The sequence below is a fragment of the Cucumis melo genome, chromosome 9 (assembly GCF_025177605.1).
Source record: "Cucumis melo cultivar AY chromosome 9, USDA_Cmelo_AY_1.0, whole genome shotgun sequence".
In the NCBI taxonomy this organism is placed as follows: Eukaryota; Viridiplantae; Streptophyta; class Magnoliopsida; order Cucurbitales; family Cucurbitaceae; genus Cucumis; species Cucumis melo.
Genome location: NC_066865.1, coordinates 4,824,694 through 4,836,796, shown reverse-complemented (window position 1 = coordinate 4,836,796; position 12,103 = coordinate 4,824,694). Strand labels below are relative to the sequence as shown.

Genomic DNA, 12,103 nt, shown 5'->3' with positions numbered 1-12,103 from the left:
GAAAACGTGTGAAACAAATAAGGATATATCAACGCATTTGCGATATGAAAAATCCTAAACATAACTATTGTTTTAAGAAAATAAATAACAATTAAACATCAACCTATCATTTCAATAAATCTCAATAAAAATTTAACTACGATATTGTTTTCTTTTTGAAATCATTATTATTATTTTGTTGGTTGCATGTTTTATAACTCAATGAAATTAAAATACGTTTACCCTCAAGTTTTAGAATGAAAGTACACGAAAAGTTAGAAATTGTAACCTTGGTTGAAGTAAATTTACAATATTTATCAAACTTTAATACACTTACAAAATGTCTATATAAAAAAATTATGTTTAGATTTTTTTAGTTGAGTTTATTTTTGTCGTAGTAACGTTTATATTACTTTCAATTTAGTTTGTATAGTTTTAATTTTTTTTTTATATAAGTTTTAATTTTTCATGTTTAGTGGTTTAATTATGTTAAAATACTTTTAAAATGTATATGTGTTTTAATACATAATTAGATACTTTATGCATATTTTTTGGCTCCATTTTAACAAACTTTGGTGAAATAAATGTCTTGCAAAAATTTTGATGGGAATAAATGATATAAAACAAAAAAAATGAGCGGAGCAAAATTATATACAAAGAGAAATTGCATTAGATTATAAAAATATTTAAAAAAAAATAGCACATAACATCTCTTTTTTACATATTGCGAATATGGTAAATATGACAAGTAATTAATGATATCAACCGGATATCAGATAGTTATCAAATGGATATTGAAGGACTATCAGAGAGTTATCCACTTTGAAATTTGTTACTTTTGTAATTTAAAAAATGTAGTGACATGAATCTTATTATCATAAATTTTTTTGCTATTTTTGCAAATTCCTCAATTACAAAACTATATAAAATTTTGGGTATCTTCAAGTAACCATTTAGTTTTTAGATTTTTGAAAATTACTTCAAAAATTAAGCCTATAAACACTCCTTCCATTTTTAAATTTATTGTTTCCACTTGTACTTCTTACCCATGTTTTTAAAGGCCAAGCAAAGATTTGAAAACTAGAAAAATAAATTGAAACTTAATTTTTATAATTTGATAACGAATTCGAATGTTTTAACTAAAAAATATGCAAATCAATATAAAAAACTAAGATACATAATTTTGAAAAAGAATCCAAATATTTTTGTTAAAAAGTATGCGATGTAATAAATTGAAGAGATTTAAATTTTAATTTTTAAAAAATAAAATAGTTAATAAACACGATACAAACTTTATTCTTTGATTTTGGTTTTTAAAAATTGTGCTTGTTACACGATTTCTTTTTTACCACGGTTTACCTATTCCATGTCAATGTACAAATCCTTAGCCTAAATTTAAAAGCAAGGACAATTTTTAGAACAAAAAAAAAGGGTTTAAATGACAAAATTACTAAAAAATATCTATACATATAATAAAATTATACTTTTTATAAGTAACATAAGGCTAGATAACTATCTATCATTTAGTGATAGATATCGGTAGAATGTTTATCTAGTTCTATCACAATCTATCACAAATAAAATGTAAAAATTTATTTATATTTAATAAACATGTCTAGTAATTTTGTTATATTTATAAACAACTATTCTTAAAACAATTTTTAAAATTAATTTAAGTTTGAAAACAGTCCTAATGTGTTCTAACTAAAAATAAAACAATTGAATCCAGACTTTTAATTCTAAAAGAATATTTAGAATTTAAAAATGAATAGACAAAGCCAGGTCATTCATATTTAGTAACTGAATTTAATTTTAGAGGTAAGGGAAATTATGAACAAAAAGTTCAATCATTGCAGTCCCTAATAATAAATATATTCACAGAAACTTTTGTTGAAAAAAGAAGAAGAAGAAAATAACAATAAATTGTAAGAAGAAGAAGAAGAAGAAGAAGAAGAAGAAGAAGAAGAAGAAGAAAGAAGAAGAAGAAGGGAGAAGGGAGAAGGGAGAAGATGAAGAATAACGGGGAGTTGAATTGGAAACGGTTGGGACGGCTCAAGACGGTGCGCTTTTACATTAACCATTATACCACTGACGTGGCCACCATGTTTAATCGAATCCACCAACCACATCTTTCAGATCCCCCACGTCACCACAACCTCCTTTTTGTTTTTATTATTTATATTTCTCTTCCCAACGACAATTCACCAACTTTGACTTCCACATGTGATTTCTTGAATTATATTTGCCACCTCAACCTCAGCCTCAATATTATATTTCTATGCTTTATTACCCTCACGCATTACTATTTCAGAATTCCGTGAAATAAATTAATATTGCTAAACTCTAAGCTATGAATTTCTTCATCAAGTATATGGTAATACAACTACAAGTTGTATATATTTATTATCTATATTAATTACAAATCTTAATAACATACAAACACTCGTTTACCCATTTACTCATGCCCAAAAGAAAGAGTTAGAAGGAAGGGAAATGTATATATGAGGATGATTATATATATATATATATATATATATATATATATATATATATATATATATATATATATATATTTTGGATATGATTTGGAGTTTGCTTAGCTACTATGTATTAAAATTTAAATCATTTGCCCTTCTTGCTTTCCTTGTGGCTTCTTCAAGCTTGAAGGACACAAAGGCTAACCGTCCTATTAATGACCTAACTACCATTTACATTATTCAAAGCATGCATGGTGTTTCATGGTATCATTATTATACCAAACTTTGTTTCATTACCACTATATTTTCACATCACATAACTCTAATTAATTAATTAATTAATTTGATACTATTTCATTTAAATAATTTATTTTCTTTTGGATGTTCATTTTTTTAAAGAAATAAAAAAACGAATTAATGGGGTCTTTGTACTTTAACTAAGCAATTGTTGGACTTTTCTCTTTTATATAACACTTTCGAATTTATAACCATCGTGTTGGGAAAACTTTATTAAGTTTTATAATGGGAGACTTGATTTATGTGTGCATTGATGAATTAATAAAAACTAAATGTATTTATTAACTACAAACTATTAGATCACTTTTAGAAATAAAGATAAAAGTCGAAACTTTATTTGTGTGATAATTTTGATATCAAAGATATAAATGGTTACAAATTTAAAAACATAGAATTAAATGGTAGCATCTTAACTTTGCCTACTAAAATTTGAGCCAAGAGGATCAAATGGTTAAGAAAAATGGCTAATTGGGCTTACCCAATTGACTTCATCGTTGCACAAAGTCGACCTTCTCTATTTGAAAATCGGAGCGTATTATGGTTTATATGAGCCTTGAAAAGAAAATGGTTTGAGTGACAAACTTAAACCAACAAAATGCTAAATGCATGTCCTAACCTATTTAACTTGAGAGACAACCTAGTATCTAAGATTGAAAAATTCATATCTCAATTCTAATTGGACTAATATAAACTTTAAATCAAATTCTTTTAAAAACAACATTATGGCTTTATATGAGGTATCTAAAAACTCATGACTTTTTATGTACCATAAGTTTTCTTATTGATTTGAGCATTAAAGTTTTTTTTCCTTGGTCCTCTCTTCTTCGAATTATACACACATACATATATATGTACATACACTTTAGATGAGATGAGTATATATATACGTACATACACTTTAGATGAGATGAGTATATATATACTAATGTACCACATTGCCATCATAAGTTTTGTATTTATTTAAAGTAGGTTTTGTATTTATCTAAAGTAATACGCAATTAATGATTTTAACTTTGTCAACTTAACTAACAACTTTCAAACAAAGGTTATCAATATATTTTTGACCTACATTAAATTGATGATATGCATAATTTTGTAAAATTTTAACTTGCAAGAATGGAATCCAATAGTAGAAGCGTATAAATGTCGTGCAAATGAAATTCAATTTGAAACACAAAAAAGAATTTAGAGGAAACAACATTGAAGCCTAAACATGCTTCCTAAAGAAGAAAATGGAGGAAAAATTAACTTTCGTAGAACCTCTAAAATACTTCTTGATTTTTCCAAGAACACCATGAATTCTTCCTCATAATTCTCTGTTGATTCTCACCTTGAGAGATTTATGAGTTTATGATTTGGTAAGGGAAAACTTTTTGAGAGATCGTTCAAAATACAACAGAGAACCGAGAGATTGTTCTTTGTATACTATATATCTCAACCTCTCTCTCTGCATGTAGAATAACTCTCTTGAAAGTTATTTTATTGATTAAAAATATATTAATTAAATAAAATAAAATTAATATAAATTTAATCCATATTATATCTCATATAATATAAATTTTATATTATATAATATATAATATAACTAATGGTTTAGATCTCTCATATGATGTATAGTTCTAATATGAATCGAATCCACATTAATTTTAATCTATAGTATTTATTTATGAATCTTATTCATATTATTATTATTATTTGAATCATATTCAAATATTAACTTCTCTCATAAAAGTTTTATATTATAATGTATCAAATATCATATACAATTTATTGTACTCTTCTTACTGTAGATATACTTTTGTGTCCATTAAATATAACCAATCAACAGAACAATGACCATTTACAAATTGCTTGTAAGTATAGCTAGGCCAAAAATTACCCGTTTTGTCCTTGTAGTTACATCTAACTTCTTAAGTATTACTGATTTCTCTAATGAACAATAAGTTATATTCCCACTATAATTGAACTCCTCTCGAGTCAAAAGAGGGTGTGTTGCCATATAGTTCAAGTCTTGAAATTAGCCCTTAAGAAAGCAATTTCTCTACTTACTATATCCATAGAGAAGGAGTGAATTTCTTCTTATGTAGTTGTGTTTCCAACTCCTCAATCAGACGAATCCCTAAAATGGTAGACATATAGAGTCGACGACCTATGCTACTCTCATCCAAGCAAATCAAAGAACCATTTTCATAGGCAAGAGTTCACAACTTACCCAGGATTTAGGTCAAGCTACCTATCCTCATGAAATGTAGTCTCAACTAGTAATGATGTTAACAAGCGAGACTATCATTTCATGGTTCGGTCTTATACAAGCTTCTTTGTATAGAATACCATCGCTCTAATATCTCAACATGAATGATTAGGATTTAATCATCTGTAGCACTTTAGAACAATTGTAATAACTACAAAGCAGACCGTATTTGTACTGTCACCAAGATAAGACATCCAACCCTATCCATCTACTACATACCATTTAAGTTATCACCAAACATAATCCACTTGTATGTTTCCACATACATATTTAGGTTACAAAAGATAACCTTAGATGTTAGTTTATTGGTTTTATGGGTTAATGTAACTTTATTTTATTTTATTAGATAAATAAAATATTTGTATAATATATACAATTACAAATTACAAGACCACGAAATTTAGGATATCAACTCCAACACTAACAATATTATTTTAGAATTACGTTTAAACGTAAGTTGATTATATATATATATATATATATATATATATATATATATATATATATTTAGTACAAGGAAACAATAGAAAGAAAAAAACTTAAGAAACCACTGAATGAAAGAATCCACACATGGAAAGTGCTCCAGAAGCCGCAGAAACAAGTAAGTAGTAACCAAAGTGATTGACTCAATATCAATTCCATAAATAATAATCCATTACAAATTAAATGACCTCAAACAGAACCACAAAAGCAATAAAAGTAAAAGAAAGAGTGACTAAAATGGCCACACAAATTACAAACAATGGCACTAACCCCCACCTCGTCATCCAAAAAAGCCCCATTACAGTTGGAGGGCCGAGGTTGACCAATGATTTACCATTTCTTGGTAAATCAAAGCTTCAATTCCTTGTGCTACCATTGTAATGATACCATACAAAATGTAGGAACATGTAGCATCTCTTTTGTTCATTAATTGACATCTAAATACTTCTTACTGTTTTTATATTCTCTAATTAATAATAACAACAATTGTGTTATAATAAACTATATCAATTCATTTTAAATCATTATCAAGTTATAATTTAAAAATAATTTTTAATATCACAATGGTTTTAAAATCAATTATAACACTTTTTAAGTTAACTAATCTACTTTGTGAAAATTTAAGATTTTTAAAGTGTAATTCTTGAAATTTAGGGAAGATGGAAGTTGAAATAGAATTCAAACATCAAATATAAAAATGTGACACATTTTTAAATATCATGGATACTAAACTAAAATCAAACATAAAACTTAATAACTAAAAGTGTAACATTTTAAAACGTAACAACCAAATGAAAACCGGACAAAAGAACTTAAAGTATAAAAAAAATAATTTCCCTATTCTCCTCCATATTCTATATATATATATATTTTTTCATCCTAAGCATCAATGAATATTACAATATTTGTTAAAGATGATACGTTGTAAATATAGAAAAATATCATAACTTTTATAGATATAGTGATATATAGTAACTCTTATTTTAGCCAATTAATTATAGAAAATGTTAACAATCAAGATGTTCGTAATTCAAATCCCCTATTCTTATTAAAAATAATTTTGAGAAAAACCATGTTTATCTAATAATTTTTCATTTAACCTATATGGTGTAATTTTTCCCTTCTAAAACATATATTATTAAAAATCACTCTTAGCTCCTAACCTTTAAAAAAGGCAATTATTTAGTATTCACATCTTTGATTTGAAACAATTTAACTCATTAATTTTAATACGTAATAATTAATTATCGATGATTTAATACATAATAATTAGTGTTTAATATTTAATAAAATTTAAATAAATGATAATTAATTATTTTTAATAAAAATACAGTCTGAAAAAATAATAAAAATTGACATATAATTTTGACATTTTTTACCTTATGAATTAAATTGTTATTAGTTTCAAAAAATTTATATGAAACAAAATGTAAAATAATGAAAAAGAAAGAATAACAATAACAATAAAAAAAATCTGAAATTGGATTTGAAACCCTAGAGAAGGGTTTTAGATATAATCAATTCTCCGGGGAAGAAGAAGAAGAAGAAGAAGAAGAAGAAGAAGAAGAAGAAGAAGAAGAAGAAGAAGAAGAATTGGGGGAAGAACGAAATGAGTGGAGCAGGAGCACCCGATTTCTTCTACAGAGAGGCTCAACGCCTTGGCTATGTTGCAAGATCCGCCTTCAAGGTATAACCCTACTTCCCCCTCTCTGTTTTTCCTCCTCCTTCAAGCCCTCGCCAATCCTGTTTTTCTTCAGTTGCTTCAGATTCAGAACCAATTCAAATTGATTACTTCAGGCTCCTCCGTCTTGGACCTCGGTTGCGCTCCCGGTGCCTGGCTGCAGGTCTCATTTCTCCACCCTTCACCTCCATTCCCCTAACTTTTCGTTTCACATATAAATTTCTGTTGCTTCTAGGTAGCTTGCCAGAGTCTGGGGCCTCCCAGAAATGGAGGCTCGGTTTTGGGTATTGATATCAAGGTGAATCTTTACCTTCTTCTGGGTTACTTAATTAGGCTGAATCTTATTTATCAGAAAGTTTTAATTTGTTATAGAAAATATTGGTCTTGCAGAACAGAAGGTAAAGGTTCCTCATGTGCATTGTGATTCAAGGGTACAAACTGTTTGTGCTGATGTTATGAACCTTCCCAAAAGCAAATTGAAGTCACTATCCCCTAAGGTAGTATTAACATTGAATGTTGTATTATTCTTGAATATAGAGCTCAATTGGTAAATTGGTAATATTCCTGATCAAGAATGTTCTTTCTTTTGGTCTCTTCACGTTGAATGATGTTAAAATACTAGTATCAGTTAATAACTCAATCACTAGCATTCGGTGGAAGTGCAAGATTTGTGCAATGGTTTGGTTAAGGGTATACAATATTTGCTCTTTACCTTAGAAAATTAAAGTCGTTAGAAAAGAAAAAAAGACCAGTCTATACATACGAGCATATGATGGAAGGGCAAGATTCGTGCAATAGTTTAGTTTAGGGGACACGGTATTTGCTCTTTACTTCAGAAATGGAAGTTGTTAAACAAAAAACAAAAAACATAAACATGGACAATGAGGAGTATGAAGAGAAGTTGCGTTGACTGGGGAAGATAAATTTGTGAGTTACACTGTCTAAGTCCTGTTTTTTGCTTGGTTTTTTAGGAGAAGGGATTTTCTGTAATACTCTCAGACATGTGCCCCATAGTATCTGGAATCACCACTAGAGATGCGGCATTATCAGTTGAATTGGGTATGCAAGCAGTTAATTTGGCACTCGGAGAAGCTGCGTTAGGTGTTGGAGAAGTTATACATGGAAAGGACAAGGATAGCATCGATGATTCAACTTCAGCTTCGGATTGTGATGGCGTGTTACGAAAAGGAGGCCACCTTGTTTTAAAACTATTGGAGAGTGAAGACACACAAGGTAGAATTTTATTTCCACAGCTGTTTTATACTTGGTTTTGCCTGCCTTCACAATCTTCCTTTATCTCAGAATTCAGTCGGATGTTGAAACCACTCTTCAGAAAGTCATCGTGGTTGAGGCCCAAGGCTACAAGATCGTCGTCAAGAGAGATTTATCTGATATGTCAAAGCTTGCAGTTGCAGGCAAGAACATAAATATTCAAATTTTGAGCTGACTGCAGCATACAACTAGAATGAGATAAGTGCCAAATCAGAGTACTTTGAAGAACCAAATTTCAAATCAAGGTGGTCAGATCGGAGCGGAGTTCCCAAGCAATGTTTCGTCTGTTTTGGACCTTGGTTGCACTAGAGACGTAGAGAGAGGGTTTTTTCTAGAGCTAGACGCAATGCAAAATACTTGAGGGATTTGTTGCGTGGCGACTTGCATTAGTTGTGTTAGATGATTGAGTTATTGCACAAGTTATTGAGAGTTTTCTAGGCTAGTCGCAGTGCAAAATAATATTATTAAACTTGTTTGTTCATAATTTAGTCAACCAATAGAAATGGCTTTCATTGTGTGAACCAAGAACTAAAAGGACAGTCTCTTTTGTTGATATCATTTGCATATGAAATTTCAGAAACAAAATGAAACTTTCTACAAGTTAAGAACACTTCTCACGACACATATTAAAATGCTTGCTTTGGGAGAATTCCAAAGAGTGCTACTCATTTACAAAATGAATGAATGAATGAAAAACAGGCTTGCTATTGAAAGGATCTCTTCGTCACCTAATTTGCGTTCGTCCTAATGACCACAGGCCGGTATCTCTGACTGGTGTCTGGAAAAAACAGAAACAACATTAAAATCTTTTAGACAATTAAGTAATCATCTGAATTTTCTTGAAAGTTAATGTCTGTTTTCATCTAATATAAAGAATCACATGTCCTTGATTTTACCTGAGTTTTCATTGATGGGAAGATGTTCCAGAACCTAAGAGTTTCATCTCCCGCACCTGTTACAATGGTCTGCAAGAAGCCATATTCATAGGATTTTCAAAAAGGAAGTTGCTTGTGGAGCAGTTAACCTTAAAAAAGTAGCATATAGCATTTTCAAATACCTGACCATCAGGAGACATTGCCAAGTACAACACTCTCATTGTGTGTCCAGTTAGAGTAGCAACCTATTGAGAAAGAAAAAACAACAGTTCTAAACCTGAGAATTTGTATCTGTGAAGTGAAATATGTTACATTTTGAATTGTCTTGGAAAACAAACCTTCCCCATTGATGGATACTTCCACACCATAATCTGATTCTGTGAATACCCATGTGTACTCACAAGTTCATTTACATTTTTACTCCATGAAAGATTGCAAACCTGAACAAAATTTGACAGAATTAATCAAAAGGTTGATAATAAGAAGTTGGAATCAAAATTCTCATCATCTTTACAAGGGAATAAAACCTGGCTTCCGGTGTCAACACTCTCCAACTGGTGGCCGTTTGCAGTATTCCAGAAGCGAATGCATCGATCAGCAGTTCCACCTCCAGATGCAAGAAGGCCGCTCTGGTGCGGCGACCAAGCAATGGCCTTAACTGCTGCTGTGTGCTCAGTTAGTCTCAATACTGGCTGCTGTGAATGCTGGTTCCATACTAAAAGCTGTTCAAAAGAAGCCATAATATTAAATGATCAGATCAAAGAAGGAAACCTTTTGCATAGGATGGATTATCTATATATCTACCTGATTGTCATTTCCACCAGAAGCGAGCTCTCTGTCATCGTTTGACCATTTAAGCCCACAAACCTGCAGGTGTCCATTAAAAGAATTGATAAGCCTTTGATGATGTTGTGATATATCTTTCTCAACAGAGTAGTTCGAACGTTCTCACCTCAGATTTATGGCCTACGAGTTTGTTCACAAACTCACTAGCAACCCGGAGATCGTGTTGAAGAATATTACGGTCCCGGCTTCCTGATGCTAATATCCTAGAATTCCATGCCAAAACACCAGTTCTTGTTTGATGCCCTCCCATGGTTCTAACTTTCTTGCATTGACTCCCATCCCATATCTAGTTACAACATTGAAATAACAGAAAAAAAAAAAGATGAATTATGGTAATGAAACTTGATCTCAAAACTTCAATCTTTATCTTCTGTTATGTTACCTGAACTTGACCCAGGTTTGTACCAATTGATATGTAGGAACCCTCTCTTGTCCATTGGACGGAACATACACCGTCATTAGGTCCCAAATCACACAACTTAGTGACCTGAAAATTGAATAAAACCACCCATTTGTTGTGAAGGGGTTAACAAAAGCAAGTACAGGACCGGAGTTGATCTGTTAAGTGAAAAATTACTTTGCAATTTGATGCACTCCATAAATAAACACACGTTCCAAGTCCTACAGCCAACACATTCTGTGATGACCAATCCACAAGATTCAAGTAGAAATCATCTTGAAGCGATGGCGCATCCAAAACCTACATCAGAAATCAAGAACTCAGCTAAATAGTTTCACAGACAACAGATTGTTTAGAAAGAAGAAGGGTATAGTATCGAAACCTTATGAGGTGTCTTGGGGACTTTTCGAGGCGGCTTCGGCGGGGTTGAGATTTCCGAAGAATAACCAGCATCTTGGCTGAAAATTGAGGGGGAATAAGGTGAATTTGGAGTAGAGTGATCTGTTTTGAACCTGAGCATGTTCTTGCTGGGGCTCATAGGAGAGCCTTGACCTTGAGAACCTGCAGGTGAAAAAGAACCAAAATCAGATCCAAAAAGCTCTGTTTTCAACAACCTTGAATAAGCTTCATTTCCCCCTTCTTTCACAGGGGAGGCTTTTTCAATCAGCCCGAATGTGTGCAGCCTGGACGACGATCTGCACGGAATGAATCTGTCGCTGCAAGTTGAGGTTTTCGAAGGAGACGACAAGTTTGATATAGCTCGAAAAGAACCCGAAAACGTCTCGAGCCGAAGCGACCGTTCGGCCATTCCAGCTGGGAGATTAAGCCCAGATTTTCTTGCTTGAGGTGAATCCATTCTTGGTTTCTTTCTTGATTCTTTGATGTAAGAAAGAAAGGGGGGGAAATGGGTTATGTGCTTGATAATTTGAATGCAACAGAGAAAACCAATGAAGAGTTTCCTCTGTTTAGTTTTTTTTCTCTTCTCAAGCACAGAAGGAGGTTTTTCTTTTGAATATAACGGTCGAATTTTTTTGGTAGGATTTATATTGAGAGGGAGCGGGATGAAATAGGAAAAGAAAAGGGGGGCTTTTTTGAAAATTCGATAAAAATATATATATATATATATATATATTTAAGGAGATTTGGTCTATTTGGAAAGTTTTGTAACGGTCAATTGTATAAACGAAGCTCTCGCTTAGCTGGCTTGGTCGGCCTTTTCTAATGACTCTCGGTACCTTTAATTTGGGCCGGCCCAACAACTTTGCTCCAAAGCCCATTTGTTCATAAACTTACGGTTTTGGGTATCTTTAGGTTTTAAAAGCTTATACATCATTGAGTTTTGACTCTAATTCCTTTAGTTATTTTAAATTTATTAATATACACTAACACTAGAGATAAAATATAAGTTTTTAGTAAAAAATTGAGGCTAAAAATGTAAATATTTAAATCTATGAACCAATTTAAAACAAAATTCAAGCGTCAATGGTAAAATTCTAACATTTTAAAACCTAAAGACTAAATTGAAATCAAACTCAAAACTTA

The 12,103-nt window shown here is 31.1% G+C and overlaps 2 protein-coding genes across 6 annotated transcripts; one reads left to right on the top strand and one right to left on the bottom strand.

Moving 5' to 3' along the window:
- Positions 1 to 6,946: 6,946 nt before the first annotated feature.
- Positions 6,947 to 9,040, top strand: LOC103498139 (uncharacterized). Of its 5 annotated transcripts, none has more exons than XM_051089478.1 (6): positions 6,956 to 7,174; positions 7,245 to 7,331; positions 7,404 to 7,466; positions 7,564 to 7,665; positions 8,140 to 8,401; positions 8,478 to 9,040. In XM_051089478.1, exons 1-6 carry the CDS (start codon positions 7,097 to 7,099, stop codon positions 8,486 to 8,488), a joined length of 603 nt encoding a protein of 200 aa, XP_050945435.1. In that variant the 5' UTR covers positions 6,956 to 7,096; the 3' UTR covers positions 8,489 to 9,040. The 5 variants fall into 5 exon arrangements, with proteins under 5 accessions (XP_008458861.1, XP_016902309.1, XP_050945435.1 ...); XM_051089477.1 differs by having other exon boundaries at positions 6,957 to 7,174; positions 7,254 to 7,331; positions 8,471 to 9,040; XM_008460640.3 differs by having other exon boundaries at positions 6,961 to 7,174; positions 8,471 to 9,040.
- LOC103498140 (protein FIZZY-RELATED 3) lies at positions 8,958 to 11,634 on the bottom strand. The gene is made up of 10 exons (XM_008460641.3): positions 10,944 to 11,634; positions 10,739 to 10,861; positions 10,544 to 10,648; positions 10,268 to 10,447; positions 10,120 to 10,182; positions 9,843 to 10,037; positions 9,654 to 9,755; positions 9,498 to 9,560; positions 9,337 to 9,405; positions 8,958 to 9,218 (listed from the first exon to the last, which is right to left on the bottom strand). The coding sequence occupies exons 1-10, from the start codon at positions 11,415 to 11,417 to the stop codon at positions 9,165 to 9,167; spliced, it is 1,428 nt and encodes a 475-aa protein (XP_008458863.1). The 5' UTR covers positions 11,418 to 11,634; the 3' UTR covers positions 8,958 to 9,164.
- Positions 11,635 to 12,103: the final 469 nt, after the last annotated feature.